A 23,846-nucleotide genomic window follows, 5' to 3' on the forward strand; every position below is an offset into this window, starting at 1 on the left:
TAATATTTAGATGTTTAAACTTAGTAAAAAAATATTTCAAACGTTCACAAGCCGTGAGGTTGCTATTCATTTTACGTCTAATTGAAAGCTTCAGCCATTATCTTAAGTTTTATTTGAAACTTACAACATGCAACCTACTTCTGTATGGGCTTTGATATTCATTGTACGTTTAATCTGCAGCCTCCAGGTATTCTGCTGCAAAGCTTGTTGTAGATTAATTCGAATTTGATTTTCGCGGATCTTATGTAATATTTTGTTGTTAAAACCGGCTAGGTTAGCAGGTCTGACATGCTATACTCGGTTTTGCGTAAATAGTCCTCCTCTAAATTAGTGGTTCCCAACGCATGGGTCGTCTGATTATTTTGGTGGGTCGCTTGTTTTTCAGGCATATTGTATCTTTTCACAAAACTGGAAATCATAATCACAAAATATGAAACTAAACAGCGAAACCGGCTGGAAGTCAATGCTGACATGCGTGACTCTATATGCTCAAGCAAAATAACGCCTCGATTTCAAAAACTCACTGAGAGCAAGCGAGCACAACTATCTCATTAGTAAATTAATAAACATATTATTTTCGAAAAAAGTAACTGCTTTTGTAGTGCAGTTTGTTTGCAACGCAATCTTGTATTTGCTTGGGCGCAGATTATACCAAATTTTTTTTTTTTCAAAATGGGTCGCCTTAAAACGTGTTGGGAACCACTGCTCTAAATCGTTAATACGTAGTAATTGTATTTTTCCAAACTATTGTCTCTTCTTAAAAAAATAAATGTATATAATATAAATGTAGGCGCCAATTTTGAATAGTAAATATGTACTGTGTTTGTATTCGAGGAGAAACCCCAGTTTCAAATGTAAGCTAAACTAAACGCGTATGTTGCTTGTCTGTGACAGGCTCCAAGCCTAAGCTGGGCGTCGTTTCTACAAATATTTCGGCATTACTTCAATCGTGTTATTATATTAGCAATTTCGTTCGTTGAGATTACTCAGCTGAACAACTTTATAAACCATACTTTCATTCTATGGTTGCCCTTCAACGATAAAAGAACTGGATATTAAAAGAATGATTTTAAACTGTTTATAAACACAGGTATAAAACGTAAAATGATTTAATACGTGTTTTAATAAACACTAAACACCACTACCATCTGATTTGAAAGCAAGAACCTTTCTTTTACGATTTATTGTCTGAGAGATATTTCCCACTCTCAAAAGTGTTGTAGGTTATTTTAAAATAAATTACGCGTTGTTATTTTTGTTTGAAGATAGTTATAAACATGTTTACCGCAAATAAACACAGGAAAAGACCAGAAAATATCAACTTTTTGTCGATTTATTCTTACGACCAAACAAAGCAACACTAACACTCGTGGTATACTGCAATGTACAGAGCGAAAAAAAAACACGAAATTTACCGAAAGTTAAAAATTGAAAATTGAAAAATGTTTTGTTCCAATCAAACTGCTAGGAATTTAAGGGTATTGTAGGTCAAATGTATCTGTAAAAATAGGCCGCTATCAAAATTGCTGGATTATGAAACCAGACATACACAAGAACGTTGGCATATTGGTATATTTTATGCGAGGTATTGGATTTTAATTTGATATTGTTGTTTTGGCCAATGGTCTGATACCCCAACGTCACAAAGCAGTTTTTGTTCCCCTTTTTTGTAGTAACCACTGTTGTCTAGGGCGCAATAACCCAACATATTCCAGATTTTGTAAACAGTCCAGTTTGATATTTAGGGCAGGATTTTTCACAGGCCGACAAAACAAGTTTCAAAGTAGTTCTGGAGCTATTTTCCGCCCCTTTAAAATGCACCCTTTGATATAGTGACAACGCTTATAAAAAAGCCACATTAAACGCTCTGCAATAAAAAGACTACTACCTATTAGTATTTTAAACTGTTTTAAAAGGCTGACCAAAATTAGTCCGAATGTATTTTAGAGCTATTTTTCAGCCCCTTCAAAATGCACCACAGTCAGCGGAATTAAATAAAACAAACTGCGACCTCATAGTGTTGTAATCTGTCCAGTTCTTCCATTACTTGTTTACTAACATACCGAAAATAAACAGGCCCAAAAAAGGTATTTTAGAGCTGTCTTTCAGCCCCTTAAAAGTGGACCACATTAAGAACGATTTAACAAAAAAACTGCTACATTTAAGTGTCGTAAACTGTCCAGTCTTTCCATAACGATTTATCCCTTGTAAGCTACAGTCAGCGCATTTAAATAAAAAAACTGCTGCTACTTCATAGTGTTGTATACAGTCCAGTTCTGGTTTCTTCCCGCTTCTGTTTTAACCGGCAACCACTTCTGCGACCCGACACTTCGCGGAAGCGGATGTTTGAAGGCAAAGGAATCCACCAAAGCTGGCCTCGTGATCTCACCGTGGTACTTTGGGTTGAAAAGCTTCAGTTTCCGAGCTTCTATCGAGTTGTCGCGGAAAATTGAGGGCTTCAGCTTAGATTGCTCCGTTCTGAAAAGAATTTTTTATTTTCTGAAAACGAATATTTTTGTTTTATTTTAGTTTCTAGAGAGGTTTAGTTGAACGTCGAAATTTATATGTGTTTCCATTTTAACCCGAATTCGCAGGGAACTTTATCGATTAATAATGTGTAGTTGCTACGGGTAAGTAGACGCTGGCTATTATTGCTTCACAGCAACAAAACGATTATTAAAATGTTAATGTTGGACAGCATTTTTAAGTTTTATAATCGTAGTAGGTCTATAGCGTTTAAGGTGTGTTGCTACGTATAAGTAAGGCGCAAGTCTTTTATACGTTCCTTGTCACGAATGACTCCAAGAAGCAGGCCTTTAAAATACCTGTCCTTACTACACAAAATCTCAGTACACACGATAACGTAACACGGTGGTTCGGCCAGTATAAAAGCCGTAACAAGAAGAATAGCATCAAATAGAATAAAACGCCGATCACGTTCGGTTCGGGTGCTGGTTACACTTCAGTGAACGCTGGTCACGTGCATTGTGACGTCAAGTTGGGCAATGTAGTGGGGTAATATAGGAAAATAACTTGGGAACGCTACACACATTTAGCCTTTAAAGGGGTTATCATTTGAAAACGCCCCTGAATACTAACAAACATTGGATTGGACAAAAACCCAGTTATTTTGAATTGTGATCTGAGTTATGATTTTGATTTACCCTTTGATGTTTCTCAATATGGAAGAAAAACCTTGGTTCCAAAGCATTGGTAGCATTGTACGTGCAGACAACTTCCCGTTTGTTTACATTTTTCTGGTCTCCGAATGGCGGCGTGGGTTTAAATCCCACTTCTGATACCACGTGGTATTTACTGGCAGGGCACGTGACACACAATATAGGTATTTAAAATAACAGTTAATGTAAATTTGTCAGTGCTATGCAGCTGCAATTAGGTTTTGGTTGTAAATCTGCCTCAGTTCTAAATTAGGATAAAAAGGTTCATTTTGAAATGGTCACGAAATCTACGCAATTTTGAAATTTCCTTTAAATTTTATAAATGGCGAATTGTATTCTCATATTACGTGTTACTGCAAAGAGTTGCATCCTAAATGATCGCACCTAAACCTTTTTTTTAGATTTTATATTAATTTTTTTTACTTGAATTACAAATATTTGTTAGATTTTCCACAATTCTACCTACATTTTTAAAATAGTAATAAAAGCATGTTAATATGAAGGAGTACTTTTACTACTTTTAAAAACATTATAGAAATTTAAATACAATGCATACAAAATGAACTTGCCATGCATTTGGATTTTAGTTCAGATCTCAATAATACAAGAAACTAAAACTAACCAATATATTGTTTTAAGGCGTTAACCGTCACAAAGAAAATGTGTAAACCTTCCATTTGAACAATGTTCCTTAACCCATGAGTCTAATTATTGGTCGATATTTGGTTTACTTTGCCAGCTGCAATAATTTTATGTAATTAGATTTATTAAGATTGGCTTGAAAAAGATTAAAAAAAAAATTAAGAAATATTGTAGAAGCAACACGAAGACATGGGCCATAATAAAATAAAATTATTGGAAATACTAAGTTACACAGGCTAAAGTTTTTCTCCTCGCATATATAAGTTTTTTTATTACTCTGAATTTTTAGGTTTTTAAAGCGGCATAGAAAATAAACCAAAAAATATATTAAAAATAAGTTATTATTTAGATTTAATTATGCTAACTTCTTGGTTTGTTCGCTAACAAAAAGTTAAATGAAAAGAATTGGGTCGCCAAAGCTTCGCAGTTATACTCACAAATTTAGTTTGCCGTAAAACGCTTAATACTTGGGTCGCCGCCAAAGAAGTTTCACTGCCACAACGTGCGAGCAATAGTGTAAAGACAGCCGTGCCTAGCAATCGTTAGATCTATAGATCTATGTTCTGATTAAGCTCACTGTAGTTACACTCACCTCAAAACATCAGGTTTGATCGTGCACTTGACCTTACTCCTTCGCGACATCTTGCGGGAGTATCTTTCTGGATCCGCCTTAACTCCGACGTCCCCGGGATATAATGAGCTGCTTCTTGAAATAGGGAATCAAAATATACATCTGATATTACCAAGAGAGTAACTAAATGTTTAATTTTTTTCGTTTATGGATGAATTGCTTCAGTTTTAAAGTGGAAGATTAAAAGTGTTTTTGTAATTTTGCAAAAATGTTTGTTAACTGTATTTTAAGTTTGGCTGTAGATGCCATCAAACTACATTGATTTTATATTAACTTACGTCATTATATTTTTAAAATATTAATCTTTTCCCGAACACTATATAGTTTACAAGTTTGCCCTAAAAGGTATTGGAGGTATCGTATACTTTTGATCCCTACATATAGACAATGAGCAAACCCCGCTCGTTTTCTCTTGCTCCTCTCACCTCCTGGAAGTGCTCCTTGAAGAGGAGAGGGAGGAAAATGGAGGAAGAGTTCCGGAGTAAGAGGAGCAGCTCCTGGATGTTGCTCCTGTGCTGCTGGTTGCCTGGGAACACTGGGAGTTGGTTCGGTCAAAAGATGACATGTTGTGCCTGTTGTGGTTGTGTCTTGGGATGGTCGAGGTAGAGGTCATTTTATCGACTGGAATTAAAACATTTTTTTTTGAAAAGAGGATTTTGACTTGGAATCAAAGCAATTATTGCTCAGAATAATTCGGAAAATGTTAGTTCGAGGACCAGTTGTTTTTGTGGTTGTGCTTTGGGATTGTAGAAGTCGAGGTCATTTCATCAACTATAAATAAACATTGTTTCTAATCAGAGTTGGATCATTTGCAATTGTAATGTAATTGAGGATATTTTATCCTGTGTAATTCTAATTGTCATTGTAATTTGTTAATATTTTGGCTCAATACATTGATATTTGGATTAAAAATTGAAGTTTTAATGCCGAAAATTGAAATTGATGTAATTAATTGCAGTTTTTAATATAATTGTAATTGTAATGTAATTCAAACAGTAAGGGAGTAATTGTAATTACAATGAATTAATGTAATTGATCCAACTCTGGTTTCTATCAGAGTATATTCAAATTCAGAAAACTTATCACTAGTTTTACTAAATTCGAAAACTGGGATGCTACAAACATGACTATCGACTGAATTAAACACATTTGTTCAACTTTTTTGGTTGAAACCGAGGTCATTTTAACGACTGGAATTAAACATTTGTTTCTATTGGAGTATTGAAATTGTGGTGAATTAAAATTGAGACGGCGCCGTTTGATTTTTACCATATTTTACAGTTGACTTCTTTCTAGTATTTTAATTCGTGTATGTAAAGAACAAAATTATGAAGCTGTACAATTAAAAGACATCTTGTATTTCAATATTGATTGGGTAGCCTTATTTGTAGTATTTATGTAAAAAAAATATTGTAAAAATACCCCAGAGGCGATTTACGATCACTGGCCTTTTATGTCCTGCTGTAACATCAGCTTAAAGCTTACATTTTATGGTGGTTCATATTCGTTGACCTTTGACCCACTTACGCGTCTTATGTTCCGGTATCGAGTCCAACGTGTTCCTCGACACTCGATGGCGCTCACGGTGCGATTTCTTCCCGCTTGAAACAAACCTCGGTTCAGCGCTCTTTGATTTTTTCTCGGAAAACTTGTTCTACATCACAAGAGTAAAGCGTTAGTAACTTCGTAGTGTAATGGCTCAGACTTTAATAACAGGCAGGAATAGTTTTTAGAATGACTTAGAAGGATGTATGTCGTTATTACATGATGATAATTCGGATAGATGTTTGACATTCCAGTCATTTCGGGCGGTTTAAAGAAAGCTCTTATAATCCCAATGCCTTTTCTATTAGTACACCGAAAGCCATTGCAGACTCACCGAGTCTGTTCATCTATGATGCAAGCAGGGCAGACTAGAAAAACAACTAGCCTGCAGTGAGGTTCGAACTCACGACCTCCGGTCAAGCCGGGACCGTCGCTCTACCAACTAAGCTATGCAGGCTCAGAAGGGAACGAGTTGAGAAACAACCATACGCCAATGCTTGCTCAATTGGTTAGTACAAGCAACCTCTAACCCTTTTCTATTATTAATCACTCAATTTTAATACACTCTACAAATATATGCGTTGAAAATGACATTAAAAGCTTCTGTTTTTCAAATAACTTTTGTAAACTTTGTAATTATGAATCAAATTTCAAACACTTTAAAACAGGGGTTCTTAAACTGGGGTGCGTTAACTAGTTTTAGGGGGTCCATCAACGCCTAATTGAAAAATTAGTGTATATTTTAAAAGTAAATCAATTTATCAAGGCGAACAATTTAATTAAAAATAGAACGGTTTTACACAAGACTTCATTTCACTTTCACATTTTTCGACCGAAATCAGCAGATTTAAGTCTATTTGTATTGTGACGTAAATTTATGACGTCATTTTTTTTATTTTTTAGCCTAGCGTGGTCCGCGCGAGCTCCAAAAAAATTTTAGGGGTCCGTGGTAAAAAAAGTTTAAGAACCCCTGCTTTAAAACAACATATTTTGATAGTATCATAAATATGCCTAATTTTTTTTTTATACTTAGCTTATTTTTTTTTTGTAACCCGAATTCAATTGTCAACCGATATATGAAATATTAATTCAACAACATTTATATGCGTTATAAGTCCAACCCTAGCTACCGTACCTTCTTAAAATGAGCAACTTCATTTTCCACCTTTGCCTTGATGCTGCTTAAAGAAGTGTTTCTCCCATTTTTGCGACTTTCTTGTTTTGATGTCGTTACTTCTAATGTAGGTCTTGGTTTGGGCTGAGTTCCCCAACTTTGCTTGAGGAAGATCAAATTCCAGTCAAAATCCTTGCGGTGAGGATCTGTGGTATAAGTTTCTTTTACGGGTGAAAGCTGAAACACTTTTGGTAGTAAGGGATCTCCCGCTTAGAATAAAATGTTAAAGAAAGATTCTTGCTTTTGTATCAGATGATCTTAAGACTGTTTACAAAAAAACGGTATAAAACATAAAATCATTTCTTATAATTTCACAGAAATATATATTTCGCCTAAAATTCAATTAAGGAAACTGATGATACCTATTCATAAGGCGAAATATATATTTCTGTTTACCTGTTTTTATAAACAGTCTTAAGATCAGGGGTAAAAGTGGAATATTTTTTCTTACCGGCGCCCATGGAAATTTTAGAGATGTCGTCACAAAGTTACGTCATAATAAAACGTCTTAGTAAACCTGAAGTCATCGTTTGATGTATAGTGCGCACATATGAAACTGAAATATTATTTTGAATAAAATTTGTAAGAGTTACGGGAGAACCAGGTAAAAAAGGGATGGCTTGGTAAAAAATAACCTTTTTTAAAAAAAAACTAAAAAAATATGTATATATAAATTCTTGATCTCTTAAAACGATATTTTTTTTTTTTACCGAAACCAAGCTGTTCTGGCCTACTTTCGCCACTTGGTGTTTTAATATAGGAAGTCTGAAGAAGCAATATTTGAAGTTAATCTTAACAACTGCCTGTACATGACGTCACACTTACATGAATTTCCCAATCCTCCATGCGTGACGTCAGTATGGCCGAGGAAGTGCTTGTCGTATGACGTCAGTCTTTTTTGAGGTGGTGGCTGTTGGTCGGTAAAAATGCTCGATCGGTTTCTGTAGGGAACAAAATACGATTTTAATTTTTAAAGAATGGAACGTTTTTGCGAACATAAAATTAATATTATGGAGCAAAATGGTTGGACGTTGTAGTAAGACGTAATAAAAATATCAAAGCCCATACAGAATGTTTAAATTTAGTCTACGATCGCGAGCTGGATACAAACGTTTTGGCGAACTTTATTAACTTGATTTTATCATTATAGCTACAAAAATATAAATAAATACCCAATAAAAACCGTACAGGATCTTACTAAATTGCTGTACAGTTTAACAGTTCATCAAAATTTAGTTTTAAATTGCACCTGACATCATTTCAACTGTGTTTTATCTTCATCAAAGAAATATACCACGGTCCGAGTAAGTTGATCCGGCGGGCCGGATCTGGCCAACGGGCTGTAGTTTGGCTACACGCGGTTTATATACTTGTTATAAAAAGTAGTATTTATATATGCAAGAATGTACTTCAGTGAAAATCGTCAAAAAACACGTGCGTTGAGCATTTTTTATTCTACGTATGACGTAGTTTGGTACCACGGAAGCTAGCATTTTGAACAGCAGTTAATGAAATGATGACAATTTTGACAATTATAGGAAATTTATTTGATGTAAATTTTATAAATGCAAATATTTATACCATCGTTGTGTTATTTTGTCACTAACAGATTCAAGGCCGTTATTTATTACTTTTGAAGAGAATAATTGAAATTAATCAAGAAATCGAATAATTGAAATTAATCAAGAAATCCTAATTAGAATATCAAAGGCGATTTTATTTTAACTTAAATAATATTAGTTTTACCTTTGATTGGTCCTCGGGTTTTCCTTATAATTCACCATCTCCTTGAAATGCCAAGGCGAGGTTGGAACCTATAGACGTCTCGAACAAATAATGATTATAATTTTTTAAAGCTCCTTTAAATCCTTTTAAATGCCACCGCAACCCTGTTATGCTGCGCGGCCCAAACTGTTCTAAAAACCAACTGAGCAACAACTATAAATATACAGGCGTCGGAGTTTAAGTAAGCTTGGCACCGATCTGAATAGCTGGGCGTTTGTTGTTACACGCTTCGGACAATGCATTTACAAGAACCGGGCGGCGAAGACATTCCATTGTTGGCCATTGTGACGTGTGGCGACTTTCGCGAATCAAAGGATCGATTACATCGCGCGATTGTCGAAACGCGAACCGCGATTTTTGTCGCTAATCCAATTTACCGCCGCCGTTTGGAAGGAATGGCGCCGTGACGCGATAACTTGGGGCAGGGGTGGGCTACCTCTTTTTAATCGCGAGCAAAAACCAAACTCAGAGGATCTCTGCGGGCCGTTAAATTTTAACTGTGTAGAACTGTAGACTTTAAGTACCTTATTATAACAACCGCAACGACTGTTAATTAGGGCATTTTACATTTAAAAAGGGATTTAACATGCTACACTCGATACAGGAAAAATATGCCAAAAGCGTAAACAAATGCTTTTACGTTGTTCTAACTCAGTGCTTCTTAAACTTTTTTAGTTTTGTTCACCCCTAGCATCTATCTCCAGATTTCATTCACCCTTGTCTAATGATATGATAAAACTATCTCGTCTATATGTAACAGCACAAAATGACTTGTTGTTTGGCAAGCTATCATCCATTTCTGACGGTTCACCCTTATTCACCCCTTTTGGTTGGTTCACCCCTGCAAAAATTTAGTTTACCCTGGGGAGAACTATTCACCTGTTTAAGAAACACTGGTTTAAATAGTCAAAATATATCAGGAATGGCCTTGTGTCCAGTTTGCAAAATTGGTAGCGGGCCGAATGTTTGCTTTGGCGGTCCGGATCTGGCCAGAGGGCCGTAGGTTGCCCACTTAGGGGTTCTCAAAATGGGGTCGTCGGGAGCCTTGGGTCCGCGAGGTGGATTTGACTTTTTTGTTTTTTTAGACGAATAAGCACTTTTTTTCTTTGTTTTAAAAAACAAAAATAAATGATCTTTGAGGCATAAATGGTTGTAGTTAAAGAAATGCCAAAGCCTATACTGAAGATTGAAGAAGGTAACGTTTTGTTAACGTTTCGAATAAGTCTTAATTGATTTTCAACATGGGACCGCGAAGTAGTTTTAAGGAGCTTTTGTTTTTAGGACAAATGAGACTTTTTCTTTGTTTTACAAAACAAAATAACCTCTGGGCTGATGGCTTAAGGTTGTAGTTAAGCGTTAAACTAAATCAAAGCCTATACAGAAGGAGGTATAGCATTTTGTGAACGTTTCGAATAAATATTCACTCATTTTCAACATGGATGAAATGTGTAAATCATGTTGAAAATGAAAAAAAATCAAATCTCAAATCGATGTACTCCCGTCTTTTAAAACTTCGCTATATACTTGGTTTATATATATATATTGTTTCATTTACCTTGGAATTTATGTGCTGATGTTTTGCGATTCTGCATTTTCTAAGAAAATGAATCACTTAAAAGTGGGACTCTTTTTATAATAACAAGCTTTTTACACCACTGAACTGTTTCGCTGGACAAAGTTTTAGGGCCCGTAAACATGTTCCAAATAAACAAAAAAACGGTGTACTCCACTTCATTTGATGCAGGGTGAACGTAAAAGCATATTACAATATGACGTCAACAAAACATGTTGGTTCTGTGTAAAAACATGTCTGTAACCTGTTCGCATGTAGCGGCGTTATGAATAAGTGAGACTCGTAAACAAATCCTTGTGTAGTCTTTCTCCTTCCAATTAAATTTACGACTCCCCACTGTGATGTGTCTCAAATTAAGTATGCTTTCACCACGCCATGGGAACCTTTAATTTCAGCTTAAGTTTCAATTTTTAATTTAATTTGTTTAGCAATTTGTTTACGCTTACTATACTAAACCGATATGTGTGCTGTGGTATCTGTGGATGCCAATTGGACGTCATAATTGTCGTCTCGATGTCCCTTCAGCTAACAAAGACCAGTTTTCGATAATTAATAGTTTTTTTATCGCCATCTCTACGATTTTTAGTGTGTTTACAATTTACAATTCTAGATAAAACCAAACGTATCATGTGGCTGTTTGCTTCCTTTATTGTTACGTCACAAGGACTTATCATTTTGAATATCAACAGTGAATAGGGAACTTCAAAGATACCAAGGCCATTATTCATTTTCAAGTTAAATTTAGCATTACAAGTGCTGTATTTAGGAACACTAAAGACGGATCTGTTCATTATCTTCAGTAGAAAGAGAGTGGCCTAAATAATAGATAAAAGATTCATTCTTTTATTAGCAAACGTTTCGGCAAGTGCTTTTGCCATCATCAGTGCAGTAAGTAAGGCTAAGATAAAAACGAGTCACTATATATACGCTCGGACGTTTTAGAACGTTATATAAACAGAAAAAGAAAGTCGCAAAGTAACGGAGATAAGAACTGCAACGGAAGAGTACACACGTAAGGCGAAAGTAGGGCAAAGATAAAACAATGAGGTCAATGGGAAGCAACAGATACACGTAAGGGGGAATTAGTAATAAAATAAAAATAAAATATGAACTCGACGATGGAATTTGCGAATATACCATTTATGTATTAAACAAATACAGGGGGACTGAGACCGTGTCGTCAACATTTATCTATTATATCTTTTATCTATTATTTGGGCCACTCTCTTTCTACTGAAAAAAAAAGTGCTGTATTGTGTTTATACGCATTAAGGTTAAAGCCCCAATGGCCCGCAATTAAAAAATAAAACTTAAAAAGAGAGAGATTACCCCGTAAGCGGACTATTGCACAACAATAAATTGTCTTGAAAACATGATGCACTGTTTTAATATTTAACTTCATAAACTGGACTTAAAATTTGTTTCCTTTCGTATCTCGATATTTGCTAGTACTGGTCGAATTGACAAAACAGTCGCTTTTGAAAGTGTCTTTAGACGCACGGGCTTTTGTGCTAAAAATAATATTTGTCGAGGTTCGTATGAAGAACATTAAATCGCGCAATCAGAATTCCCTGACATTTTAAGTAATAAAGAGAATAAAATAGGCAAAATTTAGATTTATGGAAGTGACGTTGAGAAGATATCTTTTTCGAAACACCGTTTCGGCTTTCTTTCACCGCTTTTGCTACCTAAAAACCGATGGATGATACCCGAAAGACTTACTAACCTCTGGAAGATACAATGCACGATCATATATTGTAAATCGAGTCTTACAACTGGACTAACAGGACTACCAGTTCCAGAGCTTTGAAGTTAAATCTTGGCGTTCTTCAATTAAAAACCTACTTTACGACTTTTAAACCAGAACTTGCAGAAACTTGCCAATTTTGTTTAAACAGATTTTACCGAACAGCGCCACCTTGCGGTAAATCACATTTGCAACAAAGTGGAAATTAAAGTCGTTTATTTAGCAAAATTCGCAGATCACAAACTGGTATAATGCACCTGCGGCGAGCAATTGCGATTGAAATTGTGGGTTGGCATCTTTCGTAAGCGCCACAAACAGAAAATTAAATTGGAAGCAACTGTACAAAAAGCACAATATGAAATCATTTGCTTTGGAAAATTTAGTGTTGGATTGATGGAAAATTTACATGGAAATTAAGTCAAACCATAAATGCGGTCAATTTGGAGAACAACTTGTTAATAAAAAAGCTATTTATTGCGTCTAAGCAAACGAAATGCCAACTGGTCACGTTTTATCGTGCAAAAAACTTAAAAAAAAACAACAACTTAGCAATGGCTTTACCAAAAAATAATAAAGTATGGTTCACTATTATAGAAGCTTCAATATGAAATATGATAAATCTTCAACTAGATATTAACGCATAAAAACGACACGAAAATCTATAAGAAAATCACAAGAACAAAACATCCTGCTGAAGCTGTCTGCGTTTTGGCAAGACGTTGTTTGAAAAATGCTGAAAACGAATTGAAAGCGAATTATAAGATTGGAAATAAACCTCGAGCGCGATACAGAATCAAATTTTGCCTTTTTTCAATCGATTAAGCCGGTATAAGGACAAAAAACTTGAAATGCACTTGATTTAACACTGTAAAAAACACGAATTTCCATGCATTCTCAAGTGCCTTTAATCTGTACATTGTAGCATCGTGCTTCGTGCTAGCGTTATCGCTAATGTGCAGGGACCAAGAAAAAAACAAAACAAGAAGAAAATATACGCACCGTCGCATATGATATACGCATTTGGAAAGAACACAACGAACGAATATATAGAATCTAAAATGTCACGCATACAATTTGGTGCCATACGGATCACACAGAAAATATATGTATATTTATAATTGTATATACTTCAAAAGTTTCGTAGAAAATTCACAACACCGCTTTCTAAAACAAACAAAAAGAAAACGTTTTTTGAAGCATCAACGACATATAGAAGGCAGTTACAATACGCAAAATCCTACAGGCAAATTACAAGCGTAATAGCACCTTGCAAAACGCCAAGAAAGCTTTGCTAAACTGTGATGGTTAGACCTTATGCGTATTGAAGATTTTTTTGAGCGTTTAGTTAATGACAATGTCAATAAACATGTCAATGCATACTTCCAAAGCTTAAACGCTGTTTACAAAACTCTGTTGTAGAAACGAATAACAAAGCAGCAGGTGAAAATAAACTGTAACGTAACTATAAACTGTAAGCACTTGGTTATTGTATTAACAATTGCCGACGAAAATATACTGAAGACTAGAAACTTGTATTGCTTTGGCTTATGTCTTTCATACAGCACACACATTCACATACTGATAAAATGACTGGCGCGTTGTCAAAGTTACCAGGTTGGACACAATAATAAAATTTCAAAAAACCTTCGTGTATTTTCAGAACGAGTTCAGAAGATTAATACACCTCAAAATGCTTTGTTACGATGGATTTAACTTAAAAACGTATTTAACTCAAAAATGTAATTAAACCAAGAAGCAATAGGGATTAAACTTAAAAATTGGAGATTAAACTTAAATAAATGTAATTTAACTGAAAAAATGGGATTAAACAAATGAGATTCAAAATAGAGATTAAATTAGATAATAAAGGTTCAACTAAACAAAATAGACAATAAACTGAAAAAACTGTAACTTGACTGAGAAAATTAATTGTTGGTTAAACTGAGATATGCAGTGGCCACAGCACACTAATAACCCCTTCTTCACAATTTTAAAGAAAGCGAAAAAACGCCCTTTTCAAAAAAACTAACAAAATTGAAAACGTCCTCAATCGCTTCACACAGGACTGGTCTGCTGCCGAATCCTCCTATGGTTCCTTACGGAGCGGTACTGCCTCCCCCTTAGCTCTTCGGGGTTTGTACGCTCCCCCGAAGCCCCCTTCCCAGCTCCTGCAGACCCCTGGCGCCGCAGACCCCGAACATAAGGTCTCCGCGGGGCATCGAAACCCCCCTCGTCGCTTTCATCCTGTTTTTCGTCGACTTTCTCCTGTGGTTTGATCTGTAGGTGGTTGACCGCAGCTCCGATCTTGCTGATGTTACTCATCACTGGGTTGAGGTTGGGCACCGAGCCGTTACCATGGTGACCACCGGAAGAGGGACTCTTCTTCTCGAAGGAGGAGGGAGCTTGAACCGAGTTGTGGTTCAGCTGGCTTTGAGAGATGAACTGCGGGATGATTGGGGATGTTTAAATGTTGTTGAAATTTTTGCATATTTTTTGAAAGGGTGAATGTTGTTGGCAAAGTTACAAAAATGTTTTTTCCTTTTTCAAAAAGATGAGAATTTTTACCTTTGGAACATTTTTGGACAAATGTTTTTTTTTTGGTTCATCTGAGTTGAGAGATGAACTGTGCCACAAATGGATGTGTTTAAATCTTGACAGTCTAGGGCAGTGGTTTTTATTAACCTATGGTACGTACTACGTAGCACTCATAGGCGCCGAACGTTGGTGCGCAGAGCGTTTTTCGACACCCTGGATTTCTTGCAGGGCGTCAAAACGTCCTAAAATTTGACCAAGTGATTAATATCGGTATAACCAAAAAAATCTGCATGTATGTCACTCGTGACGGATAACAAGTTACGAAACAATGCTCAAAAGGAGATTGGTAGCCTGGTAGGCTACTTACCTTCGCCCTTCGTCATTTTAATACCGGACTGAACACGCACCTTTGAACACAATTTATTCCGACAAGATTACACGACAAACGCATTGTTTTAAAACTAAAATACGAAATTGCAAAATCGGTTTGCGAGACCTGCTGTACACGTTTTGTTGGTAGGAAGTGGGCACTGGTTCAAAAAAACGCCCTTTGATTTTAAAAGTTCGGCGCCTATGGTAGCACTAGTAACAACCAAGTGGCTTTCAGGTCTTATGCAGGGTATAGAAAATTTAACGCAAGTTTGGTATTAATTCGCGAGTTACATTCTCTATATGACACAGCGAATCATTTTTCTTAATCAAGTATAAGCAAAATAGTTTATTTTGGAAGGTTGAGAAGGCCTTTGGACTAGTGCTTGAATATTGCTAATATAAATTAAATCAAATCTAATTATTGAACGGTAAAGAATGGTCGGCAGGCAAGCATTAAATCACAACTTAAGTGATCTGGTTGCAAGGTAAATGTCGGAATAATCAAGATGTTCAAGCACTGTGTGTTAGAATTGTGTTTTTTGCTTTTTGAAACATACAGGTGATATATGATAAACAAGCACCCTAAATAATTTATATTGTTCGTAGTCTTTTAGAAATTTCTGTGTTTTAAAATCTAACACTTTTTTAGCTTCACTACACTGATCTGTGAAGCCCTCAGATTTTAACAAGCAAGACGTAGGGCAGCCCTAAAAATCGAGGATTTAACAGTCGAAATTCAATTTCCTGACTCGATGGTGTAACGTTTTAACAGCAAAAAGGCAGGAGTCGTCTGGCTTCAAAGCGTTACTGCTGTAGTACACTGATTTTCAAATACAACTCCTTCACTTGGGTCTTTTAGCGTAGATCAGTGTTTCTCAGGCTATGGTTAAATTGGGTTGTATTATTTTTTTTGGGGGGGCGGGGTTGTATTTCCCTAAATTGGGTTGTATTTTTGATTTTGTTGGGACAATTGTACCTTAAGTAAAATATTGCAAAATGAGTTATACTGACCAAGAACTAACAGTTTGACATTTACCGTAAAAAAACCTTACTTTAATTTTCTGCTTGAGTTGTGGAAGGTTGAATGCCCAGTGGTCGGACATGATCGAGTTTGTCGACATTCCACCACACGATAGCGCCACAGTTGAGGATCTCCGCTGATAGAAAAGTATGTAGGCCGCTTGCGACGATAAATCCGCTTCAACCATGTCGTCGGTGTTACTGTCATCAAACTGGTACCTGGCAAAATACATCAATATTTGATTCAAACATGATTCTAGGTTTAGATAAGTAGTTGGCTCGACGAATGTAAGGTCCTTCAACTGTTCTGGTGGTTTTTGTTTTTAATGTTTCAAAAAGCACAAAAATAAATTGAATCCGAATTTAGAAACAGAAAATGGAAGATTTGGAGCATAATGGTTGGAGGTTGTAGTGAGACGTAATAAGAATATCAAAGCCCATGCAGAAGTAGGTATTATTTTGAACGTTTCGAATAACTCTATGTTGAAAATGAATAAAGAGTTATTCGAAACGTTCAAAATGATACCTACTTCTGTATAGAAAATGGAAGCTTTATTAAACTCATGCATAAATATTGCAAAATATAGTAGAAATATCGGAGCCCATCTAGATTGAGAGATAAACTGCAGGATAAATTGCCATATTTTCCTGTGTTCATGAAAAACAGCTGACCAATTTCTTATAAAGAATTACACACTTTATTGCGCACAAATAGCTTTGGTAAAATACATATGGGTTTCTATAGAAATGTTCATAAAAAATAACACAGAACATTCATCAAAATCTCCATCTTTTGGCGATAACTTATACAGTTACAAGCAACCTTACAATTAAAATTGTACATAAATGCATTTTAATAGACAGATTTAGGTAAATTAACCGATATATTGCATTTACACAAATTTACAGATCATCCAATCAGCAAGATCCTTCTATTTTGAAAACAGTATTAATTCAAAATTTAAACAGTTCCAATCACACTGATCAGAAAAAAAATACCAAAAAATTAAAACATAAATTTAGGAAAAGCTATTACCATTTTCCATTGAGTGGATTGCTGCAGCACGCCGTGTAATGTCCGGAGTTGAGATTTCCGAAGTGGTTGCACACAGCATAGAGATCATACAAGTATTCCTCCCCTGTTGGGGGGTGCATAACCTCCCCCGAACCGTTCCAATCGTTGTGTTTGTTGAAGAGAGTGGGTTTATTCGAATCACTGTAGTAAAAAAAACATAACAATTTAGACAACATAACAGTCCAAATTTAAAAAGACACTATAGTTACCACCAAAATAATATCAACAAGAGAACTACCAAAACATTTTTACTTATTGGCCCCAGAAGTTAGATATGATTAGAAAATAGCAGTTTCTCAAAATAACATATTGATTAAAAAGCATTTCCAATTTAAAAACTGCATTTAAGAACAACCAACAGGACCTTACAAATCAGTTTTATTCTTAAATAGCTCATTAAATTTACTTAAAAATAAAAGCTTCAACAACAACAAAAACCTATTAAAAAAATCAAACTGTAACATTACTAAAGATTACTAATTTATTATTTTATATAAGCAGCTCATTGAATTTAATTAGAAAAGAGATTCTACAACACAAATTAAACAAAACTCTATGGAAACTGTAACATACCAGTAAATATGCCTTGAAATATCCAGTCCAGTCACTGGAAAGTCGACTCTGGTACAAAGCTTAGTTCGTTTGCCATCTGACACTCGAAACCTCTTGAGGTGCAGGACGAGCACGTCGGGCAGCGAGAACAGACTCAGCTTCTTAACGGTTCCGGTCTGCTGCTTGTGGCAGTGCGGACATAACCATGAGTCGTCCGGGCCCAGTTCTTCAGCTTCGGTGTAAAGGTCGAAACATTCTTCCAGCGTACAAGTGACCGGCTGCTGTTGGAGCACTCGCTGGAGACGCACGCTCTCTTGTACTTCCGTCTGTTGGAAATTGTAGCTCAATTTGTTTATATTTCATATGAAAAACAGTGAAGAACACTATTTTGTTTTCCTATTTTTTTCTTCTTGAAAAATTCTCATATGTAAAAAACATTGGGCAAAACATCCCTATCTCTATTTTTTGCGTCCTGTTGGCCATGTGTGTCAGTCCCTGACGAAGGCTTGCCGTATAGTAAGCTGAAACTTTGGTTGAAGAAATATATGCCAGAAGAACCTATTTTAAATATATTATGCCTGGTGGCAACAGCATATTTATCCCTATCTCTAATTAGAAGCCATCGGAGACTCACTGAATCAGTAGATTAATGATGCAAGCAGGGCAGGCTAGGAAAACAACTAGCCTGTAGTAAGGTTCAAACTAGTTGTTTTTCTAGCGTTACTTGCATCATTGATAGACAGATTCAGTTAATCTGCGACCGGTTTCGGTGTACTATGATAATTGTGTAAGCCATTATCGTTGGTGAAAAAGCAGCTTCAGAAGTGCTAAAATCACAGTTTTTGAACATATATGTGTGAGTATCTTTCATTTGATTGTGTTTTTAGTTCATACAGAAAACAGTAGAAGAGCACACTTTTACTTAACTTGTTTTCGTGTTATAAAAAGACAGTTTTATTTTCTTAAATTGTAAAATGTTGCACCAAAATACCTCTTTATAATAGGAACACAAATGAGAAAGCAAGCTTCTCCGTCTGTCAACAGCCAAAATAACTTTCAGATTTTTATAGCAGGTTGTCATTTTTATGAAATAAATTTGAAGATTTTTCCAAGAAAATAAATTGGTTTATAAAGACAATAATAAAGATCTAAACACCTTTGTTTCCTTTAATTAGAAAATGGGGGGCAGAAATCCACTCTAAATGTCAGTTGCTTGGTTATTTTCAGTCACTAATAAAGTTCTTGTTATTATATATATATATAAAATATATCTAATATTGTAGGTTGAGATTTGGCCTTTTGGTTTAGTCAGTTATAAAAATAAAGCATGTAGGTTATTTTTACAATCATTTTATTTTTGTATTTCATTAGATATTAACATAGCTATTCAAATCTATTTAATTTTGTGAAACAGCTTCCGATACTTTCTTTTTTTTACTTTCCCAAATCGACGAAAAAGGTTACTTCATATTCCTTATCTGAAAATTCAGGTATGCTTCGAAAAATCACCTTTTCTTCTGGAATTTTGTCAAATATTCCAGCCCTGGTGTCGTTGTCCCACTCTGCCATGAGTTTGATGTGCATGGGTCCGCCAGCAGGGCAATTTTCCAGTGCTTTGTCCACCGTGGGGAGCAAGAGGGGCTGTTGAGCTTGCTGCGATATGTAGCACTTGTTTGGGAGTCCTTCCAAAACCTACAAAGGCCAGAAACAATGGTGATATTAAAGTTGTTTTACCAACAAATTATACTCTTCCAAATCTTTAACTAATACATTTTTAAACATTAAATCAATGATTTTATTCCTGTTATAATTTCTTCATAAAAACTAGTTTGTAGCACTTGTTTAGAAATTCTTTCAGAACCTTTATAATTTGGAGAAATTCCTTGTTAAAATGGGAAAGTTGAAAAAAGTGTGTCTCTGTGAGCAACCTATGAATATTCAGGTTTAACTATTGATCTCAACATGTTTTCATACCAGATTGCCTAATTAAAAAATACTTGGTCCTACTAATGTGGTTTTAAAAATAAAAATCTACAAATTATTCTAGCTTACTATTTTTGGTTTAAAAATTAAACATTTATCTAGGGAGTAAATCAATTATTGAACTTCTGCTGTAATTGCTTAATAAAGATCTCAAGTTTCATATATGAGGGTATATCAAATTCTGAAGGTTCAAGTACATAAGTATGAAACTATCAATGATGACTTGTGCTAAACAGCTACATGTTAAATTCATTAGCTGGTGGCCCAATCAACAAAGTGGTGTTAATTGGCCAATTACTAACTGTGTCAATATTTAATTAAGACCTAGTAAAGTCAATAGAACAGATGCATAAAAAAACACAAGAAAGTTTCGGCTAAAGAAAACCACACTACATTACATCTACATACTTTTGGCATTTAATCTTGTTTCTAAAATGTAAGATTCAGACACCAAATAGTTGAAATGGTAACAACCCGCAAACGTGTTTGCACAAATAATGCTAACACAAGTTTGTTTGAAACGTTTACTCTGCCTAGTCTAGTTGGTAGTTATTAATAGAATAATGTACACATGACAACACTAAGCTTAGTGGTTTGTACCAACCAATAGTTACTTCTTTAATCTGGACATCAAAACAAAGATATAAACCCAAAAAGGAAATTTTACCTTTGGAACAGAGCTGGAGTTTACTGAAAAGAAGCTCTTCTAGCAATTTCTTATTCATGAAAATTTTATTTATTATTTGAAGAGCTTCTTTTTAGTATTTGTAAAATTTGTTGTTAGAATAGGAATATATGATTATCACATAAATAAATAAAATGCCTTGCAACATATCTCATTAACTTCATTAAATTTTAACACCTCAATCGTTGATATTTTATTGATGTTGTGGCTTTGATATTTTATTAAATTTACCTGAAGTCTAAAAAGTGACCCCATCTTATCCGACTTAATTCCACTCTTAAGGTAATCACTCATCATACTGAGTATGTGCGATTGCAGGTCACTTTGTAAAATGTCTTTGTTGACGCGAAAGACAAGAGGTGGACCGAATCTTTTACCTGTGCAAATAACACGACACAGTTTAGAGGTTATGTATAAAAACAACATGTGATGTTATTTTATTTATACTGATAATAAATACATCAATTGGTCAAAACAAAGAATGATAAAAATTCTTCAACATTATAATTAGTTATGATAGATGGAAAACAAAGATTGTTTTACTTAATTTGGTTACACTTTTTACACCAAAATGATTTATGGTGAGGAGCATATTGGTTTACAGGTGATAAGAAACTAGTAGGAATTTTTTTAAGCCCATACAGAAGTAGGTAACATTTTGAATGTTTCGAATAACTCTATATTCATTTCAAACAGAGTTAAATTTATTCTTCGCTTTGTTGTTTTAAAAAACACAACAGTGCTCCAGTAGTAGATAGAATAATAAAGTGCAAACAACTTGGCAATGAAGTTAAATTTGAACCAACCTTGTTCTTTCACCCCATGTTTGTTTATAAGCAGAATAACGATGCTGTCCTGGCTTGGAAAGTTTGACTTTACGCTATTCTTCTCTTTTTTACTTCGTCGGTTGTATCTGCTGGCAAAGTTTCTGGGCAGTGTGCCAGCCGTGAGTTTCTGTATGTGGGGCATTTCAAAGGCGTATAGGGGAACGGCAGAACTGGCATTGTTAGTAGCGATAGAGGAAATATCGCTAATGGCATGTTCGTCTCCATAGGAGTTGTGAAAGCCATCGTGCTCCAGTTCAACAAAGGCAATTAACCGCGAATGTATTCCGCATTCACTTGCCACGGCTTGTCGCAGATCGTTTACTTTTCCGTCTATCCGTATTTCCACTCCGATTTTAACAACCTTGCCGCAGCTTTTCGGATAGGATCCGCTTTTTCGCTTGCTCGGCAAGTAAACAACGTTTACGTAAACAGGGCGAGTGGTCCTTTGCTTTATCGGAAGCGAAATGCAGAGGAACGGATCTTTGGTGTGGCTCATTTTCTTGCAGTTGGGACAAATTAGACTCGACTGGTATTGACCTTGAAAGGTCTTTTGGATGAAACTGGTCGGGGTCATATCAACCTCCTGAGTTCCGTCGCTCGGTTTTCGCGTCACTTTCTTGTTGGCGCTGCCGTTCTGCGACCGTTTGTAGAACGACTGCTTCTTAGTGAGCGAAAACTTTTTCACCGGCATCATGTTCAAGTCCTCGTGCATTTTGTCGAAGAGCCAGAGGAGAAATTCCTGTGAGTCGTGCTGCAAATTTCCTTTGTATTGAGACGCAAACTTTGCGATCGATTCCTTGAGATGCTTGGTCATGTCCTGGGTGTACGTTCCAGTCCATAAGCTCCGAACGACATTGGCCATTTGTTCCGTGACCTCGCCTTTTGTGCCGTACTTTTTGCTACGGTCTTTTCGACAGTTTTTTAGGTCGATTTTGTACTGACCAAGCACGAAAAATTCCGCCAAGACATCGGTGTTGCTGAGACACTGAAGTATTGAGTTAATGAAGCAAGTGTTGCCGTGATTAACGAGCCCGAAAACGCCCGGCACTGTTTTGATTGAACTCAAATCGACGCCATTGTGATTTGAAACGTTTTCGTTAGCGCGAAAAATTTTCCTTGTGCTTGTGGAACTAACTGAACCACTTCTCGACATCTGCGAATTTCCGTCCGATGAAACAAACCCGGCTTCTAGTGCCTCTTTTTCCGATTTTTCTAGAGGTGGTCCTTTGTCTGCACTTACGCTATTTACTTTACTTCTCTTCGTAACAAGTTTTTTCATCATATGCATGGCAAAGAAATTGCCAAAAGCCTTGAAGGCTGATTTCTTCTGTCCATTCTTGGTCTTGGCAGAGGTTCCGACCATGATTCCTGGTTTAGATTATACTGAAGTATGTAAAATATAATTTTACAAACACATTTTTGACGAAAACTTGGATATGTTGTTTACAAATCTGTCGACCAATTTTTTTACGTTATTCCTAAAACAAATCCCAAAAATCCAAACGAATGTCTTAAAAACACAAATAAATCATTCTAATTAAAAATACACATAAATGATTCTATCTTAACATTCTTAAACACCAACGTTTCTGGCTAAGTTATCTAAGCAATATTTGAACTGTTATGTCTGGCACAATAATATGTACATCTAAGCTTTCACCTAAATCAACTTAAAGATAAACAGCGCTAGAGTTGCTAAGTCAACAAATAATCGCTTTAGATCTTCTAATACTCTCTAAACACGACAACATTAAGATAAGAAAGTTATTACTACGCGAACTCATTTGAACTCGAAAACAAAATCGTCGAAACAAATTTTGGCGACATCGAAAGTGACGCGCGTCGCTTGTTGCGATAAATATGTCGCAAATAGAAATCACCGCAGGAAAATCAATCTCGTGATATTAGGTAATTCTTCTAACAAGCTTCTTTTTAAATCCCTTAAACATTTACATGAAATTTATATAAAAAATGAAAGGTTTTATATGAAAAATTAAAGGTTCGCTTATGAAACATTTTAGGAGTTGTACACAGCTTAAAAAATCGATGTTGAAACTTCAACGTAGTGTCGGTTTACTATTGGGCGGTTTATAACATACAACTGTACGATCGAGGTAGCAATTAAAACTTGTATTCAAAAGAATAATTATCTATACATGGCAAATATTTGAACAGTTCTTTATGTAAAAGTCGAAAAAAAATATCGAGTCGGCCTTGTGACGTAGTTATTTTTGAATAGGTCATGCTTTGATGACTTTCTGACGCAATTAGAAAACATACACGTGCGACGTAGTAAAATTAGAGAATAGGCTGCCAAAATTGATGAATGAAGTTTCGTTTTGCCCCAAAAGATGTGGTACGGGGTTAATAAGTAACCCCAAGCACGCACACTTGTCACATATATAAACGATATTGCATCATTCATTTTAAGAATATAAGACCGCAATCATCATGAACTACTCTAGCTTTTAAATTTTACTAAAATTCGTAACTTGCTAAATAACGTTTTGCATTCTTTGTA

General features: G+C 35.5%; 2 protein-coding genes across 2 annotated transcripts; both read right to left on the minus strand.

The window, feature by feature from the left end:
• Positions 1 to 2,246: 2,246 nt before the first annotated feature.
• On the minus strand, positions 2,247 to 9,021 carry LOC146162750 (uncharacterized). The gene is made up of 7 exons (XM_083385289.1): positions 8,918 to 9,021; positions 7,997 to 8,112; positions 7,133 to 7,317; positions 5,980 to 6,106; positions 4,878 to 5,073; positions 4,414 to 4,527; positions 2,247 to 2,478 (listed from the first exon to the last, which is right to left on the minus strand). Exons 1-7 carry the CDS (start codon positions 8,953 to 8,955, stop codon positions 2,247 to 2,249), a joined length of 1,008 nt encoding a protein of 335 aa, XP_083241415.1. The 5' UTR covers positions 8,956 to 9,021.
• A 3,462-nt stretch (positions 9,022 to 12,483) lies between these two features.
• LOC146162751 (ubiquitin carboxyl-terminal hydrolase 31-like) lies at positions 12,484 to 22,827 on the minus strand. Its single transcript, XM_083385749.1, has 7 exons — positions 21,305 to 22,827; positions 20,730 to 20,875; positions 19,340 to 19,522; positions 17,852 to 18,156; positions 17,240 to 17,419; positions 16,236 to 16,422; positions 12,484 to 14,718 (listed from the first exon to the last, which is right to left on the minus strand). Exons 1-7 carry the CDS (start codon positions 22,686 to 22,688, stop codon positions 14,332 to 14,334), a joined length of 2,772 nt encoding a protein of 923 aa, XP_083241875.1. The 5' UTR covers positions 22,689 to 22,827; the 3' UTR covers positions 12,484 to 14,331.
• Between the last annotated feature and the right edge of the window lie 1,019 nt (positions 22,828 to 23,846).

The sequence above is a fragment of the Ascidiella aspersa genome, chromosome 3 (assembly GCF_963924565.1).
Source record: "Ascidiella aspersa chromosome 3, kaAscAspe10.2, whole genome shotgun sequence".
NCBI classification, from domain to species: domain Eukaryota; kingdom Metazoa; phylum Chordata; class Ascidiacea; order Phlebobranchia; family Ascidiidae; genus Ascidiella; species Ascidiella aspersa.